Genomic DNA, 19,438 nt, shown 5'->3' on the forward strand with positions numbered 1-19,438 from the left:
CACACTGTGCTCACTCTGTTCAATGTCTTTCTTTGTGTGCCTGTGTGTGAGTACATATAATTACAATATACTCTTGTATTTAGAAGTCTTTTGTTTATTTAGTTATCTATTTATTTTATAAAGACTGCAGTGAAACTGGCTGTTTCTCCATCAGTCCCTTCACTCATGGTCCATGATGTTCCATGGTTGTGCATGACCCACAGAGAAGTCCACTGTGTTTTGGTGTCACTAAATACCTACCAATGAAATAATCAAAACCTGCAGAGATGCAACTGCCAGCTCTTCAAATTGCATACAAGACTGAGACCACATTAATAACAGGATGTATCTATAAGTAGCAAGCATGAAGGACAGTACTATACACACAAAAGAAGATTTGAAGTTAAAGAAACTTTTTTTTAACTACATGGCTGAGATTTCTATTTTTGAAACATGACTGTAAATATCTATTTTATTTTTTTTTTTGAATGGAAATATAAGGCAACTTTCTTTATATCTCAGATACGACTGTGTTAGTGATGAGCAGAACAGAAATACAATAAAAACATTAAACACAATAATTGCAAAACCATTAAACACACAGAGCCAGTAACAACATCAGATTTCAACAATGTTGTCAAGTTAGCAAACTCAAAGGGAGTTGAGAGCTAAGTCAGGTGTCAGAGTTCAATTTTTTAAGTAGATTTTTACCATGGATTGATTAAGGGTCAAGTTAGATTTCATCTGACAACTTCAAATAGGTTAAAATAAATTAAAACCATTCCATTCAAAAGGATTACTCTCCAGAGTATACTTCTGACCAGTATCATCTGATTGCTAGCTGAGGGTTTAGTTGATGGCAAATTAAATCTCTCTGACTGTGAAGTCATTGTGTTTGTCTTTAGGATTTGTTGATATGCCATAAACTCACCATGGTATAATGCAAAACTGGGGGAAAATTATTTCCCTTGTCTTCACTGTCATTAATACAGAAACAGCCAGTTTTGATACTCTTTAATGCTGTGCATGTGGTGTCTCTTTGGTGTTTGAAAACACTACTTACTTAAATACAGAAAAAAAAACCCACTTCTGTTTGCATGAATAACATTTAAGCTGGTTCCATCTGAGGATACATACTCTGGGTTTCCATTTCACCCACACTGCCACAGCAGCACACAAAAGCGGTCAGTCTAATCATGCCAGGAAGCAGCACAGACACAGCATAGCAGGAGTCCTCCCTATTCAAAGAACTCAGTCTGACAATCTGCCTCCACCAGCCAATGACAACAAAGACCAAAGCCAACTAGCCCTCAGGAAAGTGATGTCTGATGGACCAGTCAAGCCTGAAGGAGGTGAGCAGAAAGACATGGTTAAGAAACCAACTACATCCCAAATACTTCTTGCCATGTCGACTAATTCATTGCGATATTTAATTATTTATTTTACCCCTCCATTAAGTGCTGTAAATGTTAACATGAATCAAGAACTCTGCTTGATTTTTCCACCTATCAGCGCATAAATCCATCATGAAAAACTGTGCTAAGAAGCATTATGAAACAACAAATGTGTGCACTTCCATTCCACTGGAGTACTTTGAATTCTGTTGAAAAGTAGTATAGCTTTGCTCATGTTGTTGCCTAATAAAAAGCATGCATCCAAGCTGGTCTGCTTAAGCATGATTGGACATTTCTTGTACTGTGACAAAAACCTAACTGCACATTTTTGTTTCTAAAAATGTAATTGGGACAATAACAATTCCTGTTTCCTCTTCCAACACAATTGTCATATCGACAGTCATTAGCATAGATAATTTTTCAAACCACCAGTGGAAAGGAAAGGAGTTTTGATCCATGTATAGCTTAATCTCTTGATAATTTTCGTATCAGCATCTTTAAAAATTATTTTCTACTTGTAGGCACCTGTAATACCACATATCATCAATTTATTCCCTCATCACAAATAAAGAGCCAGAATCTCAATCAGTTCAAATTGCCACTGTTCTTTTGACTTCTGGAGCATCTTGTTTATTTCCATGGAATCTGAGGGATAATCCAAATAAATGTACTGACTGAACTCCCAGATGTTCTTTTGTGCTGTAATCCCTTCCTAAGATCTCAAGATGCGTTGAAGGTTTTTCTGTCAACACCATTGCACACATTGAGCAATATAAAAACTGGGTGAGGGGTACAGGAGAGAAAGAGGAAATGGTACTTTAGACAATATATTCTAAGGGCAACAAGTCATTTGGACAACAAGTGTGATCTTAAAACAACTAATAAACAGGGCAAAAGTAACAGGTCTTTTACGGCATATTTAGAAATGACAAGTTTTTTCTTAGGAGAGCCTTTAGAATTCTTCCGTAAATCCAGGTATTCACACACAAGCACACACGCACACACACACACACACACACACACACACACATGGTATTGCTCTACAGCTCAAATCTAGATGCTCAGCCCAGGCAGAACCAGGGAATGCTGTGGTACAAGCTCAGCATCATGTCTGAAAGCTGCATACCACTCCTGGGGGGTAGGCCATTCAAATCTAAATGACTCTTATGATCTTTTGAGATGTCGTGTCTGTCGAGTTTTATCACAGACTCGTAGCCCTTTGGTGATGCCTTTTCACGTAGATAGGTAATGCAAAACATTTTCTTGTGATATAAGATTGAATGTATAAGGTTCAGATATACATTTAAAATAAAGAAATAGTGAGTCTGTTGGCTTCAAGTGCCAATGCCAACAAAGTGTTATTCTATCTTCTTTATTTTTAAAATTGAAAAAAGAATATATACTGATATGTACATGGCTCAGCAATATTGGAAGCATCATAGAGAGTTATGGGAATAAGAGTCCTCATTATAAATAATGAGTCCACATTATAATTATAAGAGTCCACAATATTATATAAAAAAGGTTAAAATGGTTATGAAGACATGTAGTACTTCTGTCTTTTTACTTCTGACAAATAAAACAAAATCCTTGGTCACCTCCACAATGTTTACAAGTCTGGTTTCAGACCTGTGAGATGTTTTGGCGTTTCTTTATTGTTCCAAAGATAGTTTGTACAAATTTATTCATATGAGGTGGGCCAGTAGTTACCATTTTGAGGTTAATGACTCTCATGGCTTTTAGCAGGAATGAAAAGCAAGATGATTTCACAGCAGTTTTGTGCTGTCAGTATGAAAGTAAAATGAGATGAGTCTATAACCTCTAATGCAAAAAGCACCAAAGATGCTCTAAACAGCTTCCAACTTACGGACTTCTTTGTGGGATGAAGAGATGATAAAGAAAGGAGAGATTTCACCTTCATTGTGAACTTTGAATATCAGGGCATTTTCAGTTTCCCAGTCCATTCCTAAAGAGATGATGCATGTTTGTGGTACCCACCTCCATTATTATACCCACCCTACTTTATTGGTAGCTGCAAAAGGACACGTTAGAAGCTGGTTTTAATGACTGAACAGTCATCTTGGCAAGTTAGTAAATTTTTGTTACTATGTCTCAAAGCCCTTTACTAAGGAAGCCATTACAGATAGTACACAACATTATTATTATTTTTTTACCATAGCTATTTCTCTGTGTATCTGTTAAACAATAGCATCTTTTAGAAGAATTGTTTGGGTTTTTTCAGCCTAAGTACACAGAGGTGATGGAAATGATTCTGTGCTGTGAAGTCCTTCTATGCCTAAGGTAACCCTCAGAAAGAGTGTCCTCCTTTGATCTTGCCTCTGAATAGCTCCGTTTTTTCTCTTGAATTGATCTGGTTCTAGAAAAAACAACAAACCAAGCAAGACAAGGATCCTCAGTCATTCTGACAATGTCTCAGAGAAATCTTTCTCCAGTTCTGATTCCTAGGACCCTTTCTATTGGGTCTATTTTGTCAGTTATCAACTGTGAGTCTGTTGAGAAGTAACAAGAAAATCAAACAAGATCTGAACCTATAGCATAAATAGCATATTTTGTAAAAACAAAGGTCTTTCATCAGTTTTTTGTTGAACTGAATTGTTTCTGTATTCCTTTTACAGAGTAAAAAATGTATTTAAATTAATCTGCTTTAAAATTAAGGTGAAGATGTAACAAAAAACATTGGTTTTTGCAGAGAAACTTTGTAAAATCCAACAGTCAGCTACAGCAGTTAATTAAAAATAAACCCTGAAGTATAATTTTGTCATTGCCCGTGAGAGATAAGAGTGTGATCTACAAAGAAACCAACTGCATGCTACAATTTCCAATCACATCCCTCAGAGAGGGACAATAACATTTCAGAGCCAACTCTTTGAAGGCAGAAGTTGCAAGGGATCCAAGTCAGAGGACGGGTGGCGTTAATTTGATTTAGGTTTTGTGCAATATATGAATCATTTCCAATTACACATTCACTTAAAATTAAGCTCATTCCCTTCAACATAAATTTGTGTATTAAGAGTTTATCCACCAGATGAGTCAGTTTTGGAAACTGTGAATCAGTCCATCACCTTTTCAGTCACTAATTTATCCCACAAAAGAATCTTCTCATTATATGGAATTTTCTTGGTAGGTCAGTTATGTTTAAAATAAATTATTTTAGAATTCTTCAGCTACTTGAAAAGTTAGAGATGTTCTGATTATTCAGAACACCACCAGTTCTCCGGATACATGCATATGAAAGAATAGGTGCATTTGGAATATAATTTTTACTGATTTTATACAAAAAAGTCTAACCCAGCTTATAGATTTAAAGGACTGGACAACATGCTTTAGTTTTAATACCTTTCAATAAAGTGAATAAGAAAGACAAGATCTGAAAAAAACTTCAGCACCTATGTTAAGCATAAACATGCACTACCTCTGCCTCATCATAGTAGAAATTTGATTGGTTTGTCCTTTGCAGAGAAAAAGATGCCAGCTTTTCCCCTAAAGGACAATGATTGTACAATGAAAAATCAATTCCTTTATTACATTAGAATATCCAAGGGTGAACAAAAACCCATTATTTTATGACCAAATGAGAATTTCTAGAAATTTATTTTGAACGTTCCTAGCATCTTTGAAGAACAGTAAATTAATATTTAAATACTAAGTACCTCAGTAAGTGAATTTAAGTTTCAATATCATTGTAGCCCTACTTTTTATTCTTTCCAGCAGACACTCATGAAAAAGAAGTTACAAGTCAATATGCTATTGCTTGTACGTCTTTTGTTGATGGATGCCATAGGCAGCTTCTCTTCTATTTGGCTCACATTAACCTGAACAAATAATCAACCTGCCACAATAAAAACACTGCTATACTCACCTGAACGAGTTAGCAAATGTTAAAGATCTAGAAAAATTGCCATGTGTTTCAGTTAAAGATCCAAGCATCCCTCTTAATTTAAGGTAATACCAGCATTATAATTCTACAGGAATTTATGTCTAATTTTCAATAATGGAAAGAGTTTTTCAAGGTCAAACCTCTATCAACTTAAAATTACATTTCCTTAAAACATCCTCTGACACATGTACCTGGTATTATATTTTTTCATCACTGAAAATGGTGGGGTGGAGGAGCTGGGGGTGAGGAGGATGGGAGAAAATGGAGCCCCACAGAATTTCATAGAGGAAATTTCATCTTTTACATCATGCATTTTCCATCATGACACAACAGCTTTTCCATACAGTTGTATGTCAAGGGATTTAACTGGCTGGGGGAGATCTACTCTCAGAGATTATATTGTTAGTTAGAATACCTCCAGTTTCAAAACTCTACATCAGCATTTTCAGAATGGTACCCAGTTAAGCCTATCAATTTAAACATCTCAAAGAATTCCAGTTTAAAACACTTTAGTTCAAAAGGCAGAACATCTGTTTATAACTGTCTTGAACCAACAACTTTCACACAAGTTCACTTAAATGTCAACATAATAGGTTAAAGCTACACAGAAATGTAATGTGGTGCTTGCATCAAGACATTGTCATCACTGCACAATCCATGATACAACTCTGAGCCAGAACTGTGTAATTTCTAGCCACTTAGCTGCAAGAAATTAAATTTTTTATGAATTTTCCTTATCACTAAGTTCTATTTGCTAGCAATAATGGAATGAAAGGAAATTGATTCCTAGGTTACATAAATCTTCTGAATTGGAAATGATTGTGGTTTCAAATACCTGCTAATTTGGGCTCCCTTTTGGTCTGTATCCATTTTCACACATTTAATAGGCAATGCCATGTTTTAATTTCCTACATTATTTTAGGATATTTCCTTCACACTTATATAATTTATAGCCCAAAGCTGTTTAGTGACTCATGTCACTAGTTTCTTAGTTTCCAAGTTAAATGGGCCTTCATATTGCTCCAAATAACCCATTTCCAAGAATCATTATCAAAACAAGAACAGTTTGTCCCCAATCTCTGCAGATAGCAGAGAGTGTCTTTTCAACCTTGTTCCAATCTAATAGCTGGCCCATTTTGCTTTGGATATTCCTGCTATTTACTCTTTCACCATTTTAAACTGACATATAATTTCAGAGAATTGCTCAGCTTCTTCATTTGATAACTCATATTTCAAAAGCATTTTTCAACATTTTGTAGGAGAGACTAACCCTACAGAGTGCATGGAAAGTTATTTTGTCTAAATTGCTTTCCTGGGTAAAGAAATTACTTCAGTACAGTTTAAGAAATGTGTTGTTCTTCTGTTACTCATCTCAGATGGTAAATTTCTCTGTAAAGGATTGTCTTGAATTTTCACAAAGTATCCCTGCTCAGTATCCTGTAAAATCCATGTCTAATATACAGCTGTGGCTGAGATGGGTGACACCATGTTTTAAAGTCCTGTTCAGTATGAGGGACCATTAGGAAAATAAACTATCTTGGCTGACCTGAGGTAGATGTGTTTGATCACCAGTTGTTTATGCATCCCCCAATCTGTTACCAGTTCACAAAAGATGCAACAAGCAGTTCCAACAACAGTTCTACCCTAACTGAGCAAGCTGGAGCAGCTCTTGCTTTTAATGCTAGCAAACACTTCATGAAAACAGGAAAACTGGCCTTTGGGGCTCTTAGAGTTTGGAGCACTTGAAACACAAAGCTACTGAGAGTGAAGGGCAGCCAAGCTTCTGCCAAAAGACACTGCATGAGATGCCCAGTCTGTCGGTCATCAGAAAATTACACACAGCAGATGGGTGCTTTCACCTTCTCCCATGGGCTTGCATCTCTTTGAGAAGACTCAGAGTGACGCTTTCAGCCTTTTTTGTCACCCAGAGTTTCTCAGAAGTTGGACAGTTAAAAGAACAAATTCTTTCAAGTAATTAGAGGGCAATTGGGGAAACTTAATCCTGAATCCACACTTGAAGGGTTTTTTCCCTCCTCCTGTTTGGTTCACAAACAAAACCATTATTCCCAATGTGTTTTCACAGATTATTTCTGTTTCCAGACAGAAACTGGAAAAGGAGTACGTCTACAATTTATTCACCAGGAGAAAGTGCTGGTTGAGTCTGTTGTTTCCTCCATATGAAGCACAGAACTGTATAGTCAACTTTTTAAAATTTAAGTCTTAAAAAAACATCCATTCACTGTTGAATGGCTGGAGTGGCTGAGAGTGCTGGATTGTTTCCATTTTCCTACAAACTGATTTAGTAGCTCCTGGTTATAGGTCTTGTGTGAATGATCAATCTTCCCTATATTAGGTTTTAACAAAGTATCTTCTCTGTTGTCTGTTGAAAAAAGACTTTTCTGAAAGATTAAATGAAATTATATGCCTTCCAAGCTTTCCTCTCTTACTGATTTTAATACTATATTTTCTTCATACTAAGGCACGGCTTACACGTTTTTCTTGATTCTAAAAGTCTTTCTTCTAACTGGGTCCATCAGCCAAAGCAAAAGCAAATACATATTTTTGCCATAATAATAATTTTAAAAAATAGAAGTAAAAAGATGGAATGGCTAGCAGATAGTCAGTGCCAACCTCCATCTTATTGAATCAGCAATTCTTTTCCAAAAAGGCATAAGGATTGAATTTATCATGTCCAAACATCATTCTGTTGATTTTTTTTCTTCTTCCTGTAAACCATGCAGAGTACAAAAGGTATCTGTCTAACCGTTATAATTTTTTTTTTGAAAACCCTGGTCCTACACCAGGTATAAAATTATCATCCACTTTCTGGGAACCTGAAATAATTACTGCAAGCAGTTGAGAACTTTTCCAACTCATTTATATATTATTCACTAGAATGATTGACCTGAAATTTTGCTCATGCCAGAGCCTGTAAAACAGGCAGTTTAACAGAATCACTCAGAGGCAGCATTAACACCACTTTTAAACCACTAAATGTGACATATGTACCCATTAACACCCTTTCCAAGTAGAGAACATTTCATCTCATTAAGGGAACTACTGGCTAAAATAGGATTAACAGATGAAAATTAAATCAAACCACAACAATAACTTTTTATAATAGGAAAATCTGTGCCCTATGTCAGAGAAAGCAGCTCATATTACGGTTTTAAACTTTCATTTCATAGTTCCATTCTTCACAGTTAAATGGGTGGGCAGCCCAGATATGATGATATTGCAGTGCTTAGAAACTGCCAAGCACCTGATAAAGTGTGAAAAGAGTTTACAGAAATAGGGCTGGAGGGGGTGAAGAGATATCTCCTTTCTCCCAGAGAGAGGCCAAATGAAGGTGCATAATGACCTTCAGTTAGGTTTTGTCTCTTTCATCTGCTGGGACCTGACGAGTCTTTTCTCTAAAAATGTAAAGTTTTAAGAATAATATGAAATTGACAGAAAAAGCTTGCCTTTGGGAAGTATTTTAAAAGTTTTTTAGGGTTTCTAAGAGTTTTTAAAAGTTGTTTATTGGGTTGGTTGGGTTTGGGGCGGTTTGGGAAGGGGGGGGGGCGTCACTTAAGAGCCAGAGAATAATTTGCAAAATCAAAGGGCAAGGAAGCAATGAAACACTCTGGGTACTTAATATTCAAATGATGAAAAGTGCCCTCACCTGCATTCTTATTTAGGTAAACATTGTAGATTTCTGTAAAGCAAGACTGCAGCTTGTAGCTCCAGGCACCTGTGTGATACCAGATGACAATATCTAATCTTTGGACTCAAGTCAATCCATATGAAACTGTTCAAATGCTACAGACCAAAGCATCTCCTGCCAGAACTTGGCTGTCAAAATCCATGGATTGAAGAATTTTCTAGCATAGGCAGATGTAAGCAGAAGCTCTGCATCTCAGAATTACCCTGCCCTAATACCATAATTAAAAGTAAAATTAAAACTAAATGTAATGCAATAGTTGTCTATCCTTTATGTGGATATGAACGCAATTAACCAAGCAAGGTGGAAATTGGTCTGACACTTTCAGGACTTCTCAGACCTTACATAGACTGGTAAGACTAGAGGAGCAACAGAGTGAAATCTGACTTTCTTGATAAAGTTTCTAAGACAACGTTTGCATGTATTCAAAAAGAAAGGGCAAGACTGCAAATGAGTGTGCATACTAGTTTCTTGAATATAAGAGCATGGAACTAGTTCTATCTTTCCACATAGAGTGGAACTATAACCATAGTTATACTAACTCTCAGGGAAAATATTGCATAACAGCAAGCATTGCCACATCATCAGAACTCCAAAGTTTTGTGTATAACCAGCAGAAACTTAGAGGTCTAGATGTATCTGTAAAAATCCTGACATGTAGAAAATGTGGGTGTCTCACAAGTTATGAGATGATCTCTGTATCCAGATTCTGAATTTGACATGAAACCAGCTGTAAATCTATTTGTGGATTTCATATCTTGTCACAAACTGACACTGTGATTCATTACTTTCATAGAGCAGACAGGAAAGAAAAAAAAAGAATAACATTAAACTTTAGAATTTTCAAAATCCAGTCATGAATCTAAACTTGGATCCATTATAACCATTCACCAAGTGAAGTGACCTTATGGAAAAAAACATCAATATGGAAAATTATGTGAACTGGTGAAAACAGTAGAAAAACTAAAAATACAGCATACTGAATGTGTAATCAGGGTGCAGCTGTTTCAAAAGAAACAGCTATGCGTTGATTATAAATAGATGAAGTAAAACTTCTAACCCATTTCTAAAGAATTCATTCAAGCTTTTCTGGATTGAACTAAATTCTAGGTTCTTACTGGTTTTAGAAATCCGCCAGTAAAGAAACAAGAAATGCTAGTTTTGGCAGCAAAAATCAGTAAAAAAAAAAGAAAATCCTAGATATGAAAGATCCTTTCAGGCCACATATGTCATGGTGATTTATGGTACACTAAGTAAATTCATGTCTAGGGGAAGAACTGAAGATTCTTTTCTGTGCTGGCACAATATTGTTTTGGCTTCCATGGGTTTTGCAGATGTGTTGATCTCCCATTTGTACTCACCTGTGAGGCATTTGTCATGCCATGGCACAAAAAAAAAAAAAACAAAAAAACCCAACAGAACAACCTAAACTAAAGGAACCCTCAGAATTCCAAACAGACAACATTGGGAGACATAGAGGTCTTGCAAAGACAATGAGAACTGAGGTAATGAATCAGTTTGGGACAGTCATGAGAGAGCCACAATTCAGGCTGTTAAAGACAGGGCAACAGGCAATAATATGTTATAATAGAGAGTTTGACCTCTCCTCTCTGAAACATCACTCTTGCCCAGCACCTCTCAGCAGCATTTTGCTGACATGTCACCACAGGCACAGGAATTCACTCACAGCACCACCAGCTGAAAGTGATAGAGCAACCACTGCACACAGCCACCCCAGCTGGCTGTCTCTCTGGAAAAACACGGGTGCCTTTCCTCCAGGTGAGATTTTGAGAGTATCTGCTGATAACACCATGATTTTAAAATTTATTCCTTTTGTATTTACATCCAAGAAGGCAGCCTATGATCAATGTGCAAAGTCATGGAATAGAGCTAAAGAATAATTTTATCTGAAAACAACGTTCCATTTCATCTGAAAACAACGTTCCATTGACAGATTCCATTTCATCTGAAAACAACGTTCCATTGACAGATTCCATTTCTGGCTGTGGGCAACAGTGGAACAAAGGACATTAATAGAGTTGAAATGATCAAAAAGTTATGTGGCAACTTGGTTTACCAGTGAAGAATCACCATGGAGAATATGGATTCCTTATCCCAATTCCTTGGGATTGCCCAAGGATTGATGACATGAGAATTGCTTCATTTATTGCTTCCAGTTCAAATTACTCACCTGTTTTTGCATTACGTTTGAGGAGTTATACTCAGCTTCCTGGTCCCACATCAGGCAGCAGGCAGTGATCTTCACCAAAAATATGATTCAGTTAGTCAGACATAAAAAATATTGATTACCAGTTTAAAGCAAGACACTGTTGGGGCTCTGGCTCTTATTAAAATTCCAGTTAGATACTTGTCCAATTTATTTTTAAAGAAGAATCTCTTTTAACTACTTATATAGGAGTTTCACAGTTCAGCAAAATAACATAAAATCTCATTAAGTCTTCATAGAAAAATAACTTTGCAAAACATTATTTTCTATCTTCAGTATATATGCTCAGTAGGTTGAAATAGATGAAACATGAAAATAGCAGATGTATTAGAGGACATTTAGAAAAAAATAAACAACAACCCAAATCTATATTAATATTCCCAGACAATTGTGTTATTCAATATGAGAATAGCTACTCTATTGTTCCTGTATTAATTACTATGTGTAATGTCACTGTGTCCTTTTTCCTTTGTATTTCTCAACTTGCAAAATGCAAAATACTGGATGATTTGTTCATGTAGTGCAGTAATGTCCAAAACACAAAATAAGGCAATCTGAAGTAAAACTAACATATGGTATTCTAACACCAAATGGTATAAAATTCGATTTAGGCATCTCCCATCAAATTATGTTCATTAAAATTCTATGCACATAGTAAGAGAGATCCAGATGGGTAGAAGCAGTTGAGAAATATAATGCATAGCTGTGTTATGTCTGAAGAGGGGTGGGGATATTCTCTGTGACTATAGGTTGTGTGCTTACACATCTTTGCAAACTCCTCTCCTCAAAATCACCTAATGCAAAGAACATTTCATAAAGAACATGAGGAAAGCCCCACTGGGGCTTTCATTTTTACAAGATTATTGTATGAAATATTTAAGATGAAAAACTGGTTTTCTGCCACTTTAATCAGAAAAGCAGTGTTAACCATTCTATCCCGGTCCTGTTTTTTCCATCAGGCTGTTGATTTGAACTATTAACATGACTGGAGAAAAAAAATATGGTGGTGTGTTATTGGGTTTAGAGCACCATATACATGAAAACAAACTTCATCTGCAAAATATGATAAAGCAATATTTGATTGTAAAATATAAAAGTGAAAGTGTTTGCAGCATGTGATTTTGATAAATTACTTTTTTTTTCTTCATGTCAGTGCTACTGATGTCTTACAAGTTTTTGGTAACCAAATGTTCCTGCCCTGTACAGCAAGGTCTGCTAATCACCGACCTGCAGAAAGCTCTGTGTCCACTGGCTCGTCAGCCAGTAGCTTTGGCAGTGGATACAGCATGGATAGCGAAGGCAGCAACAGTGCCACGGGAGAGAATAACCTATTTCCCATCCCCAGAATGTAAGGTTTCTCCATTCCTATATTGTATCCTCCATTTTAGCACAATTTATAGCACTTTCACTGTGCCAGTCATCTTCTCATGCAGTTTCCTCTGCAGACTTGAGTTATGCAGTAGAATGGCAGCTAAAGGGGGGATTTCCCCGCAGTTCACACTTTTATTCTGCTTTGTTGAGCATTGGAAATGTTAATGACCAATCAAACCTCTTCCTCAACCTTGTGAATTTCTTCCTGTCATGTAGGAGATGTGCTGGTCTCAGCCCTTGATGAATGTGTGTAGAGATGGGGTTAGTTTATGTTTATAAGTACAACTATTGTAGGATTGAGAAAGCTTAGTTTAATTTTCAGATTTTCCTCCCTCTGTAAAGGGATGTTACTAGTGCAAGGGGAATTCACATTCTGGATACACCACAGCTTTTCCCAAGTTTTTAGGAGTTTCAAAAGAATTTCTCAGTTCTTGGCTGGAAAAAGGTTTTTGGTACAGAGTCCCTGTAGGAATTATCAAGCTGCTATCAGTGCAATGATTCTATAAAATTATTTAATTATCCAAAATTTTTAGTATTCCACAGAGAAAAGTTTTGCCAGAATTTTTTCATCTCCTCTATCAGCATGCACCATCATTTATCAATTTCATTTATATTCCCTAATAGGACAAAGTAACTTCTGATCAATTTAGTGATTCTGTCCTAAAAAGTTTACAGATTGACTGTTCTCAAAATATTAGTTGGTGTTCATTGTTCATTCATTGTCTGCAATAGTTGTTCAATATTTTCTCTGGAACAAAAAATTTTTGCTTTTTCCTTGAAGTTGTGAACTATTAGTTGTGAAAGATATAAGCTTCCTAGAAAAATTTGAATGAAGTGAAAATTCTCTAGAACTGTGATATTTCTGAGTATTTATCATTTAATAAATAAAGTACAATGGTATTTGTCTACATCTTGTTAGTAACTAAAGGGAAAATAGAGATAAATCTAAGACTTCAATCTCACCTTCAGAATCTAGCAGGATTATGTGATTTAGATTGTAGGGTGCTAATTGTTTGATTTGCATGGGATTTTTCACTCATGTTGTTTGAAGTTAAAAGGGGAAAACAAAGATGAACTTTGACAAAATCAAAATCAAAAGAAAATTATTGGGCTGTCATTCCTAGTGAGAAAAGAAAAGATACATAAAATCTATGTGCACAATAACATAAGATGGAGCTCTCAATAGAAATTTTCTGTTCACACATGCCAAATTTGAGTCCAAACAACATCACTTACTGTGTATTGACTGGCAATGTGACAGTGCCTACAGTTCCTTGCTATTTGGCTGACAGACTCATTGGTCTCTTAAGCCTGAAATCAGCCCCACTTCTACTGAAAAGCAGGAGGAAGTCTCCACAGCCTCAGATTTTCTCATAAAAAATTTGTTCTCATGAATTATAGTTAAGTATATAAAATATATCCACGTCTCATTTTTTGTAAGGCCACTTTTTTTTTTTTTATTATGGCATTTTAAATTAAGTTATTTATATGCTTACAGAGTATTTAAAATTACACAGAAAATTTTTACAGACAGGACCTGCTTCATTTTTCATGTTAGTTCCCCAGGGCTTTACATAGCAGTGAAAGGAAAATGAATGACAAAATAACTGTTTAGCATCAGATCATTCATGGAGAGAATGTTTAAAATAGATAACTGTTTCCATTTTAAATTCTGTAAAAAAAATCTTATTTATCTGAATATATGTATAATTTTAATTCTACTCATCATTTGCACTCACACTGGCTTGATAATGACTTCAGGGACTCAGACCTTGTACACTAATTCAGCAAATCCATAAGCACACAGCTTACAATTTGGATGTGAAGTATTAAGAGGGCTAAATATTTTTAAGTATCTTGGCATTTAAATTCTCTTTTGATTATAAGCTCCCTGCTTAGACTAAGTTTCTGGTCTATCAATAGAAATTGTTGGGTATGCTGAGTTTTACGCTCTTTGTTTTAGTCCAAGTGCTTTAACCATAGCAACAATTAGTCTTGAAGCAAAATAAAATAATTAAATTGTGACACCATAGGAATTGTTTGATGAGGTAACTAATTAGAATACTTGCCAATATTAAGTAGCTATAATTATCAAGGGAAATTAATAATTATTATACAGTTACATAAATCTGAATATATCTTGTAAATTCTTTCTAATTTGGTTTTTTTTAAAATACTCCTATTATCCAGTTGTAATATTCTTGAAAGCTACTCATGTTCTTATCTCTGATAAAGACCAGATTCTCTATGCTTTTGTGTTGTGTAACACTTTATAGCAGTATTATTGGCTGTAAAATAAAATACATTTTGAATGCAAAGGTGAAAACCAATTTAATGATGTATAATGAATATAACCCTTGGGAGAAATAATTCTTGTATCATATTTGTAAGGATTTATGAAGCATTATCTACAGAAGAAGGAAATAGCTTTCAGTTTAAACTCAATACAGAAACACATGAAAAACTGATTTTATACTAATTTTTTTGTTCCCTGTGAATTTGGACAACTTCACACATGAAGTTTTCTTCTCACAGGTTGACACTTTTCTACTCAGGTAGACAAGAACAGTGCTGACCTTTTAATACCCAAGAAATCACATGCAACTGAATATAATGCCTTATAGTGTCTATCACAGCAGTCAGAGTCTTAGGGCAAAAAGGAAACTAGAAGCACAAATGTTTGAGAGTGATTTTAATCATGCCTTTGAGCTTGCAACAAGTATAATTAAAGATAGCTTATATTTAACTTTCATTTGGTAAAAGTAGTTATTAAGATTCTAATGAAGGATCTTTGTACATAAAATTCAGGAAAATAGTGAACTCTAGGGCATGATTTATTCCACTCTGTTTAGGATTAATGTTAAGTTTTCAGAATTGTTTCTTATGCTTAATCTAAACTATAAAGTAAAGCAATGATTTAAGAAGATGGCAACCACAAACCTTACCTTTGAAGTAATTGAATTAGTATGGTAGACCAAATATCAATTTTTATGATGGCTTATTATTTATTTCACTTTTGAGTATGACAAGATATAGTGAGAAGAGATTTGCAGCCCCAGACTGATGTGGGGCAGGTAGCAGACAGCACCTGATGGACCCATTCTGTAAGAATGAACAGGCTTAGCAAGATGTGATTGCAGCTGCCTTCAAAAGAGAAAAAATATAATATTCTTAAAAGAACCAAGCCTCATTAGCTTAGATATATCATTGTTTTAGCTCTTATCTTTCTATGGTTTATTGACAACAGCAACCATACCTTTTCACAGAGGGAAGATGAGCCAGAATGGACAAGAACCAGTGAAGCAGTCGGGAGTGGGAGTGACTGATTCAGAAGGTAAAAAGAAATACAAACAGCTCCACAGTGGTACCCCATCTTTTTAGGAAGGATGTGCCCATTTCTTTGACTTGTCAATGCTATGAAAAATTAGTCTATGCTCTCTTTGTATTGTAGATTAAAATCCTGACCTTCACTTTCTCTAGGGGCCCTTTACAAAGAACTCCAGTTTAATGATTCTTCAGTTTAAATGAGAATGGGGCCCTACCTGTATATTTAAAGTAATTAAATAGTTAGATTGCAATGAATAATATATAATAATATCTGTCTTCTGATGTTCATTGCTTTTCAAAGAAAACATACAAAGTATGGAGCAGACTCAGTGCTCAGTGGATTCGAATAATATATATATAATTCGTATCAGGCTCTATTTATATAACATTTCAGAATATTTACTTCATAAATTAATTATTAATATTAGTTTTTACATAAAACATTAATTTAAAATAAAAATATTAGCTGAGCAGGTTTGACTGCTGCACTTAATGCAGATGAACTATAATGAAACATTTATTGGATTGGGAAATCCTGAGTGATTTTATTTTGGTATTAATGTGGTGCTGAGAAATAAAAAGACACTGTAATATTGGAGCTGGAAAGCACCAGACAGAATGACTTTCAAAATTTCATAGGGAATGTGGTTATCTTTTTAATGTGTAATAATGGAAATACACATGAAAATGGAGAGTGTTTTGTACTAAAGGACATTTTATGAAAATTACATTTCCCTTTACATATGAGGTATATTCTTTCAAGTGTATGTTTATATTGACCTCAAATATAAAACTTAACAACCATGACCTTCATTTTATTATTAAAATAAGACCTTTTTCATTTAGATGCATTTCAATGAAGCTTGGAGTATCAATTAATTATTAAATGAAAATTTATATTTATAATTGATAAATGGACCTTAAGCTTAGTCATTTAAAAAAATCAACATTTTTCAGGTTTCCAGAATCTCTATACATGAGAAAATAATTGCTGGTTCTATATTTGAGTAAAAGCATCTAATGTTTCACAGAGCTGAAGAAATCAAATTAGAATTTACAGGTAGATCTGAAAAGTTCTCTTTTCCAAAACAAGAATTCTTACTCGTATATATGCATTTTACTAAAAATTTCCATACATAGTACTCATTAAAAAATACTTAATAATTTGCTTTATCAAATATCAAATATGAAATACTTTAATAGTCTTCCTATCAAAATTGAATTTTTCAATATTATATTTAAGCATTAAAAAAAATCTGTTTTCTAAAAGAGAAATGATGGGATGAAAATGGGAAGTTGGGAATTTTTTATTTTTATTTTATCATTATGAGTTTTATGCAGATTTATAATTATAAAAAATATATTTTCATTATCTTGTTCATCGTAAGTTGCCCCTTGGGTTATATCTTGCATCCTAAATTTCAGAGCCTAAAAATACAAAATATTTTCATTTCTTGTTGGTGTTATTAATTAACGCCAAACCCAAACAAATCCAAGTAACAATAAACCAAACAATACCCAAACCACCTTTTGAAACATTCTGAAAGATGTGTGTGTAACGTTTGGTCTGAAATTACCTTTCCAAAGTTATGTTTCTTCTTGTCTTCAAAATTTGCAAATGACTTAAGAGCTGCAATTTCCTAATTTTCTCTTACAATGCAATTCACCTCTGCTACCTTGGGAGCTCTAAGTGTTACAACTCCTATCGTGATAAAATGACTGGTTCTCATTGAGTAGTTTTGGCCATTGAGAGAGGCTGGTGCAGTCAGCCTGGATTTCAGTGTCTGATTTCCAGCTGACTAAGAGGGGAAAGGTCAGTTTAAAAGGATAAGTTAAACTAAAAGCTGGAAAACAATCAGGAGCATTTGAGTTTCACCATGTAAATGTAATTATGTTTTGGGAAAGTAGTTCAGAATTTAGAGGAACTTACTATTAACTGAGAATTACTTCAGAATTACAGATTTATTTTGGCATTCTTTTTATAGATGAATAAAAGAAAACTACAATCTTAAAACCATGCATTTTCTTTAGTTCACTTACCTGTGTTTTGGACCAGATGAGCCCTGGAGTTAAGTGGAAGCAAATATTCATTCCCACTTTTCATTAACTGTACAGATTTCCCATAGCTGGTATTTGTACTCTTATTTGCAAATAATGACTTAGAGTTACATGTAAAACTTTTTCATACTGGTACTCTTTTTTTTACATTTTCAGACATTCTTAGGGCATAACTTCTATAAAAAGTAGCCTTGGGTTAATCTCTTTAAAATGGTGAAGAATAAATTTAGTTGATTGAACACGCAGTTCTACTGCTGTGTGAAATGTTTTAGTCATCCAAGTCATCCACACAGGCCTGACAAATCTGGCAGGGGACTCAGAGGATCTTTAAACCAGTAGATGCAGGCAAAGAAATGTGAGATACTAAAATGACAATGAGAATTGGTTTCTGGGTGCCTGAAACCAAACTGTAGCAACAGGGCTTGAGTTCAGCTCATGGGGATATGACAACAGAATTTAGGCAATTACATAAGTGCAATCTCCAGAGAACACATGCTCATTTTGTAATTGTTTGCCCACATGTGTTAATGTTTTGTTGGGAATAGTTTTTGTGCTATTAACATATATCAGGATAGTTTTAAGTAAATATTGGAAAAGAGTGCTAATTACTTTGCTGGCATGACCAAATGGTCAATATAAACAACTGTGATCCTGTCTATGATAATCTTTGTTCCTCTGAATATATTCTCTTCTCATAGTCTGTATTTTTGTACTACTTAATAATATAAAAAAATCAGAGTTTTGTTCTTGGACACTGTATTAGTTATTTTTATGATATGCATTGTTGCATGCTATCTTACTGTGGGTATTCTGCCCTGAGCAGATGAAATACTTCATCTTCTTAAGCTTCAGTGAATCTTATTATACATATTGTGGTCTCCATTAAGTTATGCAAGCCAATTTCTGTAATTGTTTCAGAAAGTGCAATATACCTTGTTCAAAGATTTCTTATAACATGGTTAAAGTATTACAGACATTATAAAAAACTCAATTTCATCCATGTAAAGATTGAAACTAATAATTAAAACCACATTATTAATATCTTTATTCAGTTGTAGATCATGATTGGTATATCTGTCCTGTGAAGTTGCTCAGTTGCTCAATAAGCTCCAGATGGTATTTTCCACCTACCAACCATTTATCCATTTAAAAAATATATGGGGAAAATATTTCCATACATTTTATAAGGGTGAATTTGCTAGGTAATCCCAAGATGCCATTTCTTCTAACAGGAGAAAGATATCTAGATATAAATAGCATTGTCATGGAAATGTTGCATCTTCTCCTGTTGAAGATTCTGTATATGTGCAAAATATCATTCCTCAATCATTCCTCAGTCCTCAGCCACTGAGGTTCATCTCAAGCAAAGAGTCTTTTAGGAGTATGTCAGAGTCTTTTCTGAGTGAATGAGAACTCACAGTGCTTCTGTCATCCTCTGTGGCTGGCCTTATTGTTGTGAGGGTTTTCAGTCAGAAAATTGT

General features: G+C 34.8%; 1 protein-coding gene and 1 long non-coding RNA gene across 12 annotated transcripts in view; one reads left to right on the plus strand and one right to left on the minus strand.

The window, feature by feature from the left end:
- PCLO (piccolo presynaptic cytomatrix protein) overlaps positions 1 to 19,438 on the plus strand; it is a 323,497-nt gene that overhangs the window by 262,947 nt on the left and 41,112 nt on the right. For 2 of the 5 annotated variants that reach the window (XM_014268538.3, XM_005489171.3), the window contains exons 21-23: positions 1,149 to 1,331; positions 12,408 to 12,549; positions 15,839 to 15,906. In XM_014268538.3, coding sequence (XP_014124013.2) covers positions 1,149 to 1,331; positions 12,408 to 12,549; positions 15,839 to 15,906 — 393 coding nt within the window. The remainder of the gene's footprint in view (positions 1 to 1,148; positions 1,332 to 12,407; positions 12,550 to 15,838; positions 15,907 to 19,438) is intronic. The other 3 variants (XM_026794798.2, XM_014268539.3, XM_014268540.3) reach the window with 3 other exon arrangements.
- LOC102068569 (uncharacterized) overlaps positions 450 to 19,438 on the minus strand; it is a 40,057-nt gene continuing 21,068 nt past the window's right edge. For 5 of the 7 annotated variants that reach the window (XR_012579899.1, XR_003380871.2, XR_012579900.1 and 2 more), the window contains one exon: positions 450 to 11,234. This is a non-coding gene — a long non-coding RNA (uncharacterized LOC102068569). The remainder of the gene's footprint in view (positions 11,235 to 19,438) is intronic. The other 2 variants (XR_012579901.1, XR_012579897.1) reach the window with 2 other exon arrangements.

This window comes from Zonotrichia albicollis, chromosome 4 (assembly GCF_047830755.1).
Source record: "Zonotrichia albicollis isolate bZonAlb1 chromosome 4, bZonAlb1.hap1, whole genome shotgun sequence".
NCBI classification, from domain to species: Eukaryota; Metazoa; Chordata; class Aves; order Passeriformes; family Passerellidae; genus Zonotrichia; species Zonotrichia albicollis.